General features: G+C 42.2%; 1 protein-coding gene across 1 annotated transcript; it reads left to right on the forward strand.

Moving 5' to 3' along the window:
• The first annotated feature begins 219 nt into the window (after positions 1 to 219).
• On the forward strand, positions 220 to 13427 carry LOC120552392 (mitochondrial poly(A) polymerase). Its single transcript, XM_039790417.1, is given in 10 exon segments — positions 220 to 398; positions 1063 to 1229; positions 1371 to 1604; positions 2607 to 2831; positions 5375 to 5586; positions 7120 to 7356; positions 8812 to 8834; positions 8953 to 9012; positions 9119 to 9192; positions 12078 to 13427. Coding segments are annotated over 10 exon segments (1719 nt in total). The 5' UTR covers positions 220 to 250; the 3' UTR covers positions 12417 to 13427.
• The last annotated feature ends 2810 nt before the right edge of the window (positions 13428 to 16237 follow it).

The raw sequence follows: 16237 nt of genomic DNA on the forward strand, positions 1-16237 counted from the left end.
AACCATCGGTTACAGAAATATATAACATACTCGAATTGTTAAGTTCATTAGACGTAGAAAAAGTCAAACGACACATTTCAAATTTAAGTTGTATATGTAACTGTAATAGCTACCAGTGACACAGTAGAAGTGTAACCATAGACAGTATGTAACCAATCATACATAGGCCTACATTTTTTTCTCAGACATATTTTATGTATCGACACGTGAGATTTGGTACCTCTCTGTTGCCGTAGACAAAACCGCACGCATGCGCATTTCCGTTTCTTTCGGAGCAGCAATGGCGTCCCCCTTTGCAGTGTGCAGGTTGAAGGGAAGGGGCAGCCTGGTGAAGTGTCTACAGAAGGTCGATCCATTTCTTCACAGGAATATTGGAACAGACGTTGTCGCTGCCAAAGGTGAAGCGCTAGTTAGTAAATCAAGCTGTTAAACAAACGAGGTTAGCCTACTTGCTAGCCCTGTCTCCTGTATAGTGACCGTCATTCCAGACTTCATTCAGAAATGTTTATATTTTCAGTAGCCTTGGCCGTATATCAAAATTGGTAACTTATTTAATAGAAAACGAAAAACTGAAGAAACCACTAGGGCTCTCGGTAAAAATCGGCACTGTGTTTGTCCACCAAGGAGTCTTGACAATTAGCTAGTTAAGCTAAATCTTCTGTGTGTAAAGTGATTCTAGCTGTCATTTTAGATAAGATTTCATTTTAATAACATGCTGCTTTGTGGATGATATTTATGCCGAAGTGAAGTTGTTTCTAAGAGTTCATAAGACGTGCTCTGTGACGTATGACATTTTTGTATGTGTTTTGTGCCATGCCGAAATAATCTTAGCAGTGCCACATACTGTAAAATTGTCAGTTTTTTTAATGAAGTTTGGCGTTGCGTTCTGGGGCCACTGAAGCGCAGACTTGTGTAACAAATAGTGCTTAAGTCTTTAACAGATGATGCTGCAAAGTTTGTCTGACAACAAGTGTGCTAACAACAAAGGGATGAAATATGACAGCACAAGAAAAACTGAAAGTTATTCATGTTTTGTTGGATATTCTGCTTCTTCGTTGTCAGAAGAAAGGCATGGATGCAAATCTTTGTATGCTGTCCAGGCGGAGGGACAAGAACAAGCAGAGAGATCCGTTCTTATCAGCTGCCACTCCAGAACCAATGAGAAAAAGTTCCTCAAGTATATATCAAGACATGGAGATATCAAGAAATACTTTTTTTATGAAAGTTATGTAAGTGAAAGACCAAGTTCTTCTCATCGATAAGCATTGTTTTCCAACATATTTTAAGACGCATACGACACACTTTGCTGTCACGCTAGGATTCAATTGGATGATGAAGTTGTGTGTGTGTATGTTGTACTTATTTTCTAGGGCTTGTATGCCGTGGTTGAATTTGCCAACCGGGAAAGCGTTGCCTCGTTGTTTGAAGGGGCTGCCATCCCTAGCGTCAGCCATGAATCCATGGTGCCTTTTAAATCCAGGATGCTGTCATTAAGGAACATCGGCTTAGCGGACTCAACAAACCAGCAATCAGGCCAACAGTGCCAACCACAAACACCCATTCCCATCAACGAGCTCATACAGAGACTGTCCAAAGAGGAGAGTGTAAGTGGTTGGGTTATCACACCCAGATTTATGGTTCAGATTAAAGGATTTATCCAGTGGATGTGTGATTTAGTGCTGAATGATATGGGAATATAATCTTTTGCGATCTCTTTAGACCAATATTTGGATTACGATGTCCTATTGGATTTCTTTTTTCAAAGGTCCTCATCTTCCTCTATCTTCTTCCTTATCTATAATGTTATTATTATTATTATTATTATTATTATTAGTAGTAGTAGTAGTAGTAGTAGCATTGTTATTGAACAGTAAATATGAATCTTACTGATCTCTAGTCAGTAACAGTAATGTAACAAATCACACAAACTAAAGTGCACACTGACTACGGCGCTACCACTTGAAAATATTTAGATAACTCAAACCCTCCTTGTAAACGCGTTGGTCGGTCTTCGAGGCTAACTCACTTCTCTTTACCCTGCAGTTGGGAAGCAAGTACAATGTACAAACTGAAACCTACACTGTACATTTACTACATTTACAACTTGTTGGGTTGATTGTGTAACACTTAGTCTATATCGACGACATTTAATTTACGGGATTGTTCCGGTGCCGCCGGATGTTCCTCCTTTTCAGCCGGATGTCTGTCACCTTCCGCTTTCTTTGTGTTGTCGTTCTAAACGATTCGGGAAACATCTCTTCGAGCTAGAACCTACAATCAAATTATATTTATCTTTTTTTTTTTTTTTTTATTCTCATCACACACTCAACAGCCATTTTAATTCCAGAGCTCGCCTCCCTACGTACACGTTCCACCAAAACAAGTTCCTTCCCGAGGCTATTTTGCAGCAGCTCCGTACCTGCGTCCAGCACTTAGCGCCGCCCATGACGATTGTGATTGGTTTAAAGAAATGCCAATAAACCAGAGCACGTTTTTGTCCCATCCAGGAATGCTGTGTGGACTAACCAGACACTCCTCCACAGCGAAGTAGGATGTATGCGTCAAGGATTGTGTTAATCGTGGCTTCTCTCCTCCTTTACTCTCAGATAGACCAACAGATAACCTCCCTGACAGATGTCTATCAGCTCACAGAGGAGAACAGCCGACTGCGTTTCCTCGTCTGCTCTCTGCTCAAGGACATTGCTGCTGCGTACTTCCCAGAATGCACCATCAAGCCATTTGGCTCATCCGTGAACGGCTTTGGAAAGCTGGGCTGTGACCTGGACATGTTCCTGGACCTGGATGGTATCAGTGGGAGAAATGCATCAATGGTAATAAGGGGAGTTTGGGGGGGGGTCGTCCTTGAGTAGGTGCCTGTAGACTAAATGAGGTGAAAACCAAAGCCACTAGCTCAGTGTTTCTCAAACGTGTTGCACCATGTACCACCTCAAAAAATATCAGGGCTCTCTAAGTACCACCATTATGTCCCACGTTAAAATAGAGTAGCATAAACTTACTATATTCAGCTAGGGACAGTTCATGCGGGAGGCAGGTTGATTGCTAAAAACAATATTTATTGCCGGCAGCCACAGCCACGCTGCACTCCCACCGCTCCAACTGAATCCTAATTTAAGGTAACTCGGGTCATATCTCCCTCCGGTTTAGCATCATTTGCTGCTAGCAGGTGCCGTGGAGACTTCACCGTCGCTGCTTCAGTAGCGACTAGCACTTGTGCTCGTCCACTGTAGTTTCAACAGGGCTGCTCGAAATATTTTCCTCCTCATCCACACTTCTCTTCCTAATAGTTACTGTTTGGAGTTTTGCTTTTGAACCATTTGTTTTACCTCTGCTTACTATCTTGCAATCACAGCTCATAACTAATTATGGATGTATGTGCACTGCGTCCATGAATGTGACTATGTAGCAAGCTGATACTCAATTCAATTTTCTTTATAGTATCAAATCATAACAAGAGTTATCTCAGGACACTTTACAGATAGAGTAGGTCTAGACCACACTGTAATTTACAAAGACCCAACCATTCCAGTAATTCCCCCAAAAGCAAGCATTTAGTGTGACAGTGGCGAGGAAAAACCTTACAAACAAAACTGTTACACTTAAACAAACACTTATTTGAAACTGATCATATTTTAAGTATTATTATTGGAAATGTTGTAGTATTCCTATAGTATTGTTTTTAAATTAATTAATTAATTATTTTTTTAAACACAGTATATCAGGGATTCCACCCGCGTACCACTAGAGGCAGCACGCGTACCAGCAGTGGTACTTGTACCAGAGTTTGAGAACCAGTGCACAAGCTGACAGGGGGTGTTTACATTATTACTGCCACACATAACATTTTCAGTTTACAAAATAGGAAGTTGTGCTTGATTAAACAGTTACTGTACATAAAAGCTTGCAAAGACACGACACATCTGCCATGAAAAAAAAGCATGTACTGTAAGTATTTTGGTTCTAGGTACTTCATACTGATCCACAATTGAGCTGAAGTTAAAGCACCAGCTGCTGTGGCCACAGTCATTTTCCGCCATCTGAGTTCTGTGAGGGCTGAGTTCTGCAGAGTGGAACTGAAGACAGCTGCTGATGGCAATGGCCAAAAAACCAAAACCAACCAAAGAAATACTACAGACAAACTTAGCTGCTTTGCATTAAAGCTTTTCTTTGAAGCTTTTACTTTTTACGCACTTACTTACTACTTTTAAAAATTAAACAAACGTTATCTTGGTAAAGGATTTGCATAAATTCAGAAACTGATGCCTGGACTCTCTTAATTATATTACATTAGCAGAGCTATATGTTTGACAAGTCGGTAAAATGTAAAATAATGTAAAATGTAATTTATTTTGAAGAACTTGCTATGAAAAATCTAACCATTGTCGGAATTGTTGTATTCATAATTCATAGAGTATTTGCCCTTGTTAAGAGGAGCATTTATTAATTTCATAATCCTTTTGTTAAAAAAGAATCGATGCAATAATGGTAACCCTCCTAATAGCATTTGTAAGCAGTATATAAGTGTATAATAAATGTTTTTTTATACACTGTAACGTAGCTTGTAAGCAGCTATAATTGTTCATAATAATAATACAAGTTTATTTGATATAACACCTTTTACTGACAAAGAGACAAAGTGCTTCACATGATAAACATTTGTTAAAATACAGTAGGATCCAAACAGAAAATAAGCAAGCAAAAATAAATAAAATACCAATGGAAGTAAAAGATTAAAAACTTAAAACCCAAAGTTACAAACATGAGACAAAAGCGAGTTTAAACATGTGTCTTCAGCTGCTTTTTAAAAGCATCAACCCAGACAAAGTTAATAGGAAGGGCGTTCCACAGAGTTGGAGCCCCCGCTTCAAAGGAACGGTCACCTTTAGTTTTTAAGCGAGTGCGTGTGGACCATCAGTAGTCCCTGGTCAGAAGACCTGAGGGACCTGTTAGTAGAGTACGGATGGAGCAGGTCCGAGATACAAACTGGCGCCTGACCATGCAGAGCTTTATATGTCAGAACATTAAACTTTAAATTGGATCCTGAACTTGATCGGAGGCCAATGTAACGAGGATAAAAAGGGAGTGATGTGCGATGTCCTGCTGAGCCTGGTCAGCAGCCTTGCAGCAGAGTTCTGGACCAGTTGTAGACGGTCCTGGGACGACTTGCTGAGGCAGGCGAAAACGGAGTTGCAGGAATCAAGCCGGGATTATATAAAACCATGAGTGATCATCTCAAGGGGGGCACTGGGAAATTGGCAGCCTGAATAAAATGGTACAAAATGAATACAGTGCACTAGGTAGGAAACGGAGAGTGATTTTTAGGAACATTAAACATCTCTAAACTGTCTGTGTGCAGCCAAAATCTGGTCTGTCCCTGGAGTATCAGATGAAGAGGGCCAGCTCGGAGCGGGCCGTCACCCAGAGCATCCTGTCCGTCATTGGGGAGTGCGTGGACCAGTTTGGGCCGGGGTGCGTGGGGGTGCAGAAGATTCTCAACGCACGATGCCCCCTGGTCCGTTTCGCCCACCAGCCCTCTGGTTTTCAGTGTGACCTCACAGCAAACAACAGGTATTCACCCTGTGCGCCCATGTATTATGAGACCGAGCCTATTTGCCATACATAAACAGTATGAACAATGAGTTGTCATGGCTCTGGTGTTGCAGTGATTCATTAAAGTATGGGTCAGTTTCAGAAGGGTCATAACTCGAAATGTCAGCTAGAGTTGGTCAAAGGCCTCTCGCTTCACAGAAACTGCTAGTTTTATGGCGTCCTTGGCGTTGCAAAAGCCCCAAACAGAAACTTGACTCTGACAGGAAGTGCTGTGGTGGCACAGTTGCATGCGTGCTGCAGTGAAGCTGAACAGCAGGGCCAAAGAGGGGGCTTGTTTGTGTTTCACTTCTTCCCTTTCAACATTAAAGGTATGTACACAAACACGTACACATACTCGCTAACGTACAGAAAACCACTTTGCAGTTTCTAAGGAAATGGGGTTGAACCACCGGCTGTGGGTGGATGTGAGGGGGACTTTTCTTAAATCATGCTCTGAGATCTTTGAAGCGCAGCACTTTCCTCTGTGTGTGTGTGTGTGTGAACGTGTGTGTGTGTGAACGTGTGTGTGTGTGTGTGTGAATGTGTGTGTGTGTGTGTCCACAAAAACCGCAGCTGTGTGTGACTGAGGCTGTAACAACAGCTGAAGGCTGCTCTCTAGTGGTGGTAGTTTCACTGACCCTTGACATTCAACATAATGGAGTATTTTGTTTTCTGTACTGAGGAGGCTTTGAGTTATGGAGATCAAAAATATTTTCAAATGATGCTAAATGTGTGTACAAATACAGGCACTTAAGGGCATGAAGAAGACCAAGGATTGGACTGCCTTATTTATGCTGATGCTTTTAGAAATATCCACTGCACAAAACAATAGTGGGATGCTTACACTGTTGCTTAAGAGCATTACAAATATGATCTTCTTACATTATGACATACAGTATGTCACAATTAACATTATTCATAAGGCATACTAAAACATGTAATAAGTTAGCCCACTGACAAATCCAATAATTTGATATCAATATCACAGAGCCAGGCAAGAAGTTAGACATTTATAATATACAGAACTACTGTACATACAAATGTATTACAACTTACAATTAGGTCATCATGTGCAGATTAGATGAAACAAGATGGATGTATGTTCTCAATAAGCCCATGTGGGGACACCGTGCCCACATTACAACACAGCCGCTGATAAAGTATATTTTTCCTTTTAATGTTCCATCAATATATTAAAGAAGAAGCTTGAATCATTCCAACATGGTGACTGACAACGACATGACATCAGATGATATTTGTGGAAACTGTACACTGTGTGGGATATTATTTTATACTGTCCTGGCAGCATTTCCTATTGGCTGTCCCAGAGCAGGACACTGGATTTCTATCCAGTCATTTTGGCTAAAAGAGCAAGCAAAAAATGCAGTAAATATCAAATATTTCAATATTCACCCAGTGAACGGTCCTGCCTGCACTTGTATTAGAACTAAGCCCTGTCAAAAACATGCAGCAGAGTAAAACAGTGGTTGTAACTCTATGTTCTCTCCATAGGGTGGCGATGAAGAGCACAGAGCTGCTCTACCTGTACGGAGAGCTGGACCCGCGGGTCCGTTGTCTAGTGTTCACAGTGCGCTGTTGGGCCCGAGCTCATGGCATCACCAGCAGCATCCCCGGCGCCTGGATCACCAACTTCTCCCTCACCGTCATGCTGCTGTTCTTCCTGCAGAGGAGGAGCCCTCCCATTATCCCCACCCTGGACCACCTCAGGGACCTCGCAGGTACCACCCAGCACCACATCTCACACAGTAGACAAAATATTTGGTAAATATTTTTGACAAAATATGGGTCAACCCATTCTGATTTAAAGGTCCCATGGCATGAAAATGTCACTTTATGAGGTTTTTTAACATTAATATGAGTTCCCCCGGCCTGTCTATGGTCCCCAATTGGCTTGAAATGGCAATAGGTGTAAACCGAGCCCTGGGTATCCTGCTCTGCCTTTGAGAAAATGAAAGCTCAGATGAGCTGTTCTGGAATCTTGCTTGTTATGAGGTCATAACAAGCGAGGTTACCTCCCCTTTCTCTGCTTTGCCCGCCCAGAGAATTTGGCCAACCCATGAGAGAGAGACATCATGGCTTTCAAACGAGAAAAGTGGCAGTTGGTCAAGGCCACACCCCCACCCTCCACCTTGCCCCTCCCTCTCTCCTCCTCAATAGCTACAGACACAGAAATGGCACGTTCTGAGGAAAGCTCATTGTGGGACTGGTTCTAGTGGCTGTAATTCTGCACCAAGGCTGAATTTCGGTAAAGAGACTTCAGATACAGTATTAGGGGACCACTAAGGTCTATATAAAAGAGACTTCAGATACAGTATTAGGGGACCACTAAGGTCTATATAAAAGCATCCAAAGAGCACCATGTCATCGGACCTTTAAGTATTGTGGTGCTGCAGAGACGTCCCGGCCTACAAATCCTATCTACTTACTAAAAAAAAAATCTTTGTTTGGTACAGATCCTCGCAAAAATCACACTATAATCATTTTAATAAATTTTTTTTTTTTGCATTTAGGCTTTTATTGTGACAGCTTAGACATGGAAAGGGAGAGGGAGAGGGAATGACATGCAGGAAAGTGCCACAGGTCAGAACCAAACCTGTGGCCTCTGCGTCAAGGACTGAGCCTCTAGTATGGACCACTAGGCCACCCAGACACCCTCATTTTGATTTCAATATTTTTCAATGAAACTGAGAATAATGATCCAAAAATGATTCCCTCCAATACTGTGAATCATATAGCAATCACAATATCAGTAAAATAATCACGATTAGACATTTTTCTCACATCGTGCAGCCCTACTTAGGAGCATACCTTATTATGCTATATTACCATGTATACATCTGTAATAAATGTGTCCCGTTATCATTAAACCACCAGCGCGCCAGTCTGCCTGCAAGTCCACTGCAGTCCCTCCCTCTCTCCCTCCCTCTGTCACCTTGGCTGCCTGATAATTGCCTTCCAAAAGCAATCTACCCCCCCACCCCTCTTCCCCACACCTCCTCCTTGGCCCCGTTTAGGGCAGACTCTATCACACAGAGTGCTTACAGGACAATAAAGGGCCCATCACTCTGGGAAGGTCAATGACCCCGCCTCCTCTGGACAGACGCGCGCGAACGTACAGGCGCACCCCCACCACCAGCCTCATCGTGGTGAAGGAGACTGTTAACAAGGGCATTGCTGGAGAAGCAAACCAGCCAAGCAAGGACATGATCCAGGGCCCCTCTTTTTCCTTTTCTTTGTACATGCACCTGCTCTCTCTCCTTTCCCCTTGTGTCTTTCTGTCCCCTCTCCATGAATGCAACCGGACAACACATTGATGGGAACGACATTAACGCGTTGTCAGCGACTTCAGCAAGCTCCAGCTCCAGAGCAACACGGAAACACTCGGTGAGCACGGGAGCGTGGAAACAGGGCTGCAGGGCTACAATTCAGTTTGATTGATACCGATGTTTCTGTTAGCCCGCTAACTTTACTTTTTCTTGCTTTTTCTCAGAGCAACTTCTGTGCGAATTCTTTGAGTTTTACGCCACCTTTGCATTCAGCAGGATGTCCATAAATATCAGAAAGGTATGTATGATTATTAAAATCCATTTAAGTCCCTTGTAACAAAGAAGCAATAATTTGTGCCCAGTAATGACAGTTTACATTATCTTTCAAATGTTAAGCTAATCTAAAGCGGCTTTTTTATAATGATAATGTAAGACAATGTGAAAGGGGTCGCACGTAGTGATGAACCTACAGGGAATTATCACCTGAATCTGCAGCTCCCCTCAGCCACACAGAGCTGTTTTGTGAGTTTCAGGTCATTGTTTAGCTGTCCGGCAGAAACGTAACTGTTTGGGTTCACTCTCACCGCTCTCATAGTGTTGTTTTCAGAAACTTGAATTTGTTGTAAAAACCCACTGTACGCTACCTACACAGGACCATAGGCGTTATTTTCACCCTAAGTTGATACAGAAAATGCACAAATTGTTGCAGAAAAATTCACCAGAATGCAGGAAATGAAGTGTTTGATATGCTCACAATTTCAATTTTGCTCAAAAGTGGAGATCTCAAACCCCCACCCAATATTGAACCCAAAGTCATGCCCTTGGGACCAACCATCAAATAGACACAGTTAGAGACCAGCTGATGAACATAGTGGAGCATTTAGCAGCTAAAGAACCAAATATTTCTTTCAGGAGCTGGTAGAGACCAAAAACTGAGCTAAAAGCAAGAGAATACGGGACTCACATTCATCACATGGATACAAACATGGCTCCAAATGAATGATAATGTTGCTCTGCTGGATGTGTAAATAGGCAACAAGTCGAATAAGTTCGCCAAATCAACAATACACAGTAGCGCCGCCTGCTGTTATCAAGACGTATTACGTTTCTCAAGTTGGTGTCGGGTGAGTGTGTCCCGCGGCAGTTTTTTGTACCTCGGGGACGCGACTGATCATATCAACGGGGTTTTCTGTCAACGGTCGGCCGTCTGCTAAATGTGTCTACACCTTAAGGAACACTGTAAAAGTCACCTATGTCTGAAAGACAAAAATCACTCTAAAGCAGGATTTATGCTTATGCGGGGGCTCTACGCAGAGCTTTCGCTGTAGCCTACAAAAGTGGCCTGAAGTTTATACCTGTGCGTTGTTGCTGCGTCGTTCTAGCATATCTCTTTAAGAGAATAGCAGAGCCGGTATGTGTGTACGCGTGGGGAGTGTGTGGTAGAGCGAGAGTACTGACTCTGAAGGCATAGACGCAAAACAACAAAGTGTCTCCCCTGTTCTTTCAGACCACAGTGGGAAAGCTATAGCAGGAAAAGTTAACCATCTCCTTGATTTCATGTTGTTTATGGAGAAGGAGAACCAGGACATGAGTCCGGGGGATTCTGTGTCGCAGAATGCCAAATGCTGAAGCTTTGTTTAATAGGATTTTGAAACCGTGTCAATGTTATTTAGTTTGTCCACCAGAGAGCACTGTCCATTCTTAAAAATAAAATGTAAGGGATCCTGATCAAAAAAGTTCCTTTAATCTATATTTTTATGTTAAAAAAAAAAAAAAAAAAAAAGTGCACATTGGCCATAAAGTGTATTTTTGTAACTCTCTAATACCATCCTGCTGCTTGGATGGCATCTAATTTTACCTGAAAATGAAATTATTGCATCACTGAGAACCCAGAACATAAAAAAGTATATTCAGAAAGAACTTCAGCACTCAACGAAACCCAGTTCAACCTCCTTCCAGTATTTCCTCCCAGCCTCAGAGCTGAGCTCCAGCAGATAAATCTGTTGGTAATAAAGGCAGTGTTTGGTGGATGGCGTCTTCCCACACACACAGATGACAGCTGTCCTTGTCATATGTGATTGATGCCAGCCCCACAGGGCCCGGCGCCCTTGCGCTGCAATCCCAATTAAGAGCTCCGTCAGGCTAAGTGTAAACAAACACATATTTATTCTATTTAGACCCATATTGAGTCTGTTGCTGCCTGTGTAATACTTTTTGTAGGCACTGAAAGAGTGTTCACGTGGAACTTTGGACCTTTTAAAAAATAAAATCGAGAGGAAAGAAAAGTCTTTCCAAAGTCTGAAAGATAATATCAGTGGGAAGTATTCAGGGCGGACTTTTCCTCTCTAGCTGTACAGGTTAGTTAATTCACCTACCTCTAAAATCATTTAATGATATCCTGTTTATCATCTATTACGTTGCTTCGAGAAATGTAGTTTGTAAATTAGGCGTTCCTGCTTTGGTGGCGCACTATGTGTGATGCAGAGACTTTGCTAGTGCTTCAGTGGAGTTTAATGAATTGATGTCACCGTGAAAGAGAGACCCTGCAGCTTAATATATGGGACTAATGTCAAGTTTGACACAGCAAAGGAGGCCTGCAGGTAGACTGTGGCCGTGACCCACGCATATAGGCTTTCACCAGTGGAGCAACAGCCATAAATCTGCTTTACTGTATTCCAATTCTCCAGTTAGCTCCCCTCCTCTGACTGATGGCTTTATGCTGCCATCTTTATGCTGCCATCTCCCCCCTCCCACCACAGCTCCATCCCTTTATCCTTTCAGCCCCTTTACTCTCAGACTTTATGCTGGATACGGCATGCAAAGTACCATGGGAGGTTCTTGACTTCTCTCTGAGCCACATATAGATGGTTCATTTGATGGCCATGACTGATAGACCGAGGTACAGATCATGTATGCTTCTTTTGCTTACATGGCCGGTGTGCACAGCGAGTTTTCCTGGCAGTCATAGCAGCTACCAGAGCTATGTCCATGCCTCTCCCATCTGCTAGCCTGCTGAGAGGTGTACCAGTCAGCTATATGTTCCCCAGATACAGCCGCAAGACCTAAAACCATGACCAACGTTTTAGATGGACCCTAGCATACCGCACATACAGGAGTGTGCTTATGGCTGCTGCTCACATATGTGTTTGCATCTGCTAACATTGTCCCATTCCCTCTCTTTAGGGCAAAGAGCAGAACAAGCCTGAGGTAGCCCCACTGCACATCCAGAACCCGTTTGAAACCTCTCTGAACGTCAGCAAGAACGTTAACGCCACACAGCTGGACCGCTTCGTGGCTTTGTGTCAGGAGAGCTCCTGGCTTCTCCAGCAGAGTGAAACCAACACACCCAGAGGTGGTAATAAAGAAAAGCCTTCCAAACCTTGGGGACTCGCTACCCTCCTCCTGCCCTCCCAGGTTGCAGGGATCAAAAGTCGCAAGAAAAGGAGACGGGAGCCAGCCAGTGAGCGGATCAAGAGCTTGCTGGAATCCTTGAAGAATACCAATCAGCAAAATAAAAGCTAAGAATCACAGAAATCCGCTCCATCCTCTTGCTATCACTTTAAGTCATGCATTGGTGGACATCTTCTGGTGTTATTGTCTGCTGCCTCACCGAGGAGGCGAGGAGAGGCTTCTGCAGTTAAATTCATCTGCTGGACTATAGTTCCAAACATGGACACTGGAGGGTGTTACTGAGGCCTGTACAGTATGTGCATATGTTTGGGACCTGGAATAATGGAGTGATTACTGTGTGCTTTACTATAGACTTGCCTGCTCTGTTGTAATTAAAGCCAGTGCTGAGGAAACTGATGCAAGTCCTGCCAGACGCTCTTAAGGAGCTAAGACTGTAGATTCACAGGTTAATTTGGTTCAAAATGTGTTCAACATGGATGTTTTTATTTACACTGATCACTAACATCTGTTAACATCTCAAACAAAATCATTATGGATATCTTTTTTTGTATTAATGTTACAATACTGATGGATTAATGAAGCTTTTATTTCAAACTGAAAACACTGGGTTTGGTTATTATGGTGCTCCAAAACTCAAAAGGCAGTAAAAGGGTATCAGAGGCATCAGAAATATAAGTGAATACATCAATACTATTAGTTAAAAGGAGGGTAGAACATAATAATAAACGTAATACTTTCGTCTATTTCCAATTGATTAAAAAAAGGGAAAATCTTTTTGTTTTCTTCTACCTCCAGTAACTTAATAAGATAAATTACAGGCATTTTTATTTGACTCCTCTGTTCATCTCTGACTAGCTGTTTTAAAAAAAATTTTTAACTAGAGCAAATAGAGGACAACTTGGCAAGTTAGCTCACCTAAAAACACAGTAGCTAAGCAAACTGAGCACCAGAATTTTCACCTATAGCTACTTAGCTGGAGCTAATAAGAGCACTATACTAGAGCAAGTTAAGTCAAGCATCCATACCACATACAGCTATAGTATCGCTAAATGTATATAAATTATAAACTCTTGTAACCGTAGCTTAAAGGTCCCATGGCATGACAATGTCACTTTATGATTTTTTATTAACATTAATATGTGTTCGCCCAGCCTGCCTATGGTCCCCCAGTGGCTAGAAATGGTGATAGGTGTAAACCGAGCCCTGGGTATCCTGCTCTGCCTTTGCAATACTGTATCTGAAGTCTCTTTCCTGAAATTGTATTAGGGGACCACTAAGGCCTATATAAAAGAGACTTCAGATACAGTATTAGGGGACCACTAAGGTCTATATAAAAGAGACTTCAGATACAGTATTAGGGGACCACTAAGGTCTATATAAAAGAGACTTCAGATACAGTATTAGGGGACCACTAAGGTCTATATAAAAGAGACTTCAGATACAGTATTAGGGGACCACTAAGGTCTATATAAAAGAGACTTCAGATACAGTATTAGGGGACCACTAAGGTCTATATAAAAGAGACTTCAGATACAGTATTAGGGGACCACTAAGGTCTATATAAAAGAGACTTCAGATACAGTATTAGGGGACCACTAAGGCCTATATAAAAGAGACTTCAGATACAGTATTAGGGGACCACTAAGGTCTATATAAAAGAGACTTCAGATACAGTATTAGGGGACCACTAAGGTCTATATAAAAAAGACTTCAGATACAGTATTAGGGGACCACTAAGGCCTATATAAAAGAGACTTCAGATACAGTATTAGGGGACCACTAAGGCCTATATAAAAGAGACTTCAGATACAGTATTAGGGGACCACTAAGGTCTATATAAAAGAGACTTCAGATACAGTATTAGGGGACCACTAAGGTCTATATAAAAGATACTTCAGATACAGTATTAGGGGACCACTAAGGCCTATATAAAAGAGACTTCAGATACAGTATTAGGGGACCACTAAGGTCTATATAAAAGAGACTTCAGATACAGTATTAGGGGACCACTAAGGTCTATATAAAAGAGACTTCAGATACAGTATTAGGGGACCACTAAGGCCTATATAAAAGCATCCAAATAGCACCATGTCATGGGACCTTTAACCCTTTTAGCTGGCAAGCTAAGTAACAAGCTATCCTCTACACCAGGAGTTGGCAACCTTAGGCACGCGTGCCACCATGGGCACGCAGGACCTTAACCAATGGCACGCTGGCAATATGTGTGCAAGAGAGTTATTGATGTGTTGAAATCATGGTTGAAATGCTGAAGCACTCTCTCATCCGCATGCCTAAATATGGATCCATTATAAGACCAAAACAAATACATGTAGCTACTTAATATGCACGTGAATGACGCAATCATTATGTTCGTGTTCTTCGTTCTTGTTAATGATGCTGGTTGTGTTATTATTTTGCAACAGCATCATTTCATTGAAAATGAGGCATACCTGCTTATCAGTCGATTCATTATTAAAGCTGGGCTTTTCCACAACTTTTCGCTTCAGGCTCTTTGACAGTGATATTTTTGTCAGCCCATTTTACACCAATCAGGACGCTGCATACTAAAACTATGTTTCCATAATCATAATAATAATATACAATAATAATAATAATAATTGCAAGGTCCTGATTATGAGAAATAAATGTTATCAAATGTTGCTATGGAATAAAATTACAGATTCCCTGGATATTACATTTTGATGTGATGTCATAATTAAACTTAATGTTGACATGGCACACTAATAAACAATACATTTTGAAAAGGGCACTTCATATCAAAAAGGTTGCCGACCCCTGCTCTACACTAATTAGCCATTCACAGACACTAGCTCCATAACATAATCTTCTATTAACTGCCGAGCTAGTTGTGCTTTATTAAACTGAATACATTTGTGGTAAGATTAAGATTTACTTTATTAATCTCGCAAGGGGGAATTAAAAACATGTTTCACTCTGTTGTTAGTTATTACGCGCAGACCTGAAATGCACACACATGCCCAGGACCTTCTACATGCACTAATGGAGGGATGTTGGACTGAGGGGACAGCCCATGGCAGGCGCCCCGAGCAGTTGGGGGTTTAGTAGTCCTTATCCTTGACGTTCCACTTCCATGATTGCTCCGATGCCGTAGGAAATTCCACCGGATGCATGTTCAGTATTTTCCGTTTCCTTCTGCTTTCTTTGCGTTGGCGTTCTAACCTCTGGTGGATTTGTGAGGACTATGGTTAACTGCTCCTCAGATCTCTGCAGGGTAAATCCAGACAGCTAGCTAGACTATCTGTCCAATCGGAGTTTTCTCTCGCACAACTATTTTACAGCGGCTCTGTGCGGAGCTTAGCGCCGCCCAAGACGATTGTGATTGGTTTAAAGAAATGCCAGTAAACCAGAGCACGTTTTCCCCCCATCCCCGAATGCTGTATGGACTAGCCAGACCTTCCTTCAGCATGCTCTGGAGGAGGGTCTGGCAAAGTGAGACCAGGGGTTTGGTGCCTCACTCCTGGGCACCTTGGCAGTGCCCAGGAGGTGAACTGGCACTTTTCCAGCTACCAGTCCGCGATTTGTACTTCGTCCGCATGGGGACTTGAACCGGCGACCCTCCGTTTATCAAGCTTGGTCACTATGGGCTGAGTCACAGATACCCCAAAATGAATTCCCTGACCAGGAATCGAACCCAGGACATAGCAGTGAGAGTGCCGAATCCTAACCACTAGACCACCAAGGATTGTTGGTGGCATTGTGAGCTAATTTCTCTCATACATTAACAGCTACGAAAAACTTCTCTGGGTAGCCCTGGTGGAATAAAAATGTCTCCTAAAACTATCAATTATCAAAAGAAACTAAGCTAATTCTATTTCTGTTAGCTCGCTGGCTAAAATGTTTTAGCTACTGTAAGCGGACTTTATGGCAACAGTATTATGTATTATGGACGA

Source organism: Perca fluviatilis, chromosome 22 (assembly GCF_010015445.1).
Source record: "Perca fluviatilis chromosome 22, GENO_Pfluv_1.0, whole genome shotgun sequence".
Taxonomy (NCBI): domain Eukaryota; kingdom Metazoa; phylum Chordata; class Actinopteri; order Perciformes; family Percidae; genus Perca; species Perca fluviatilis.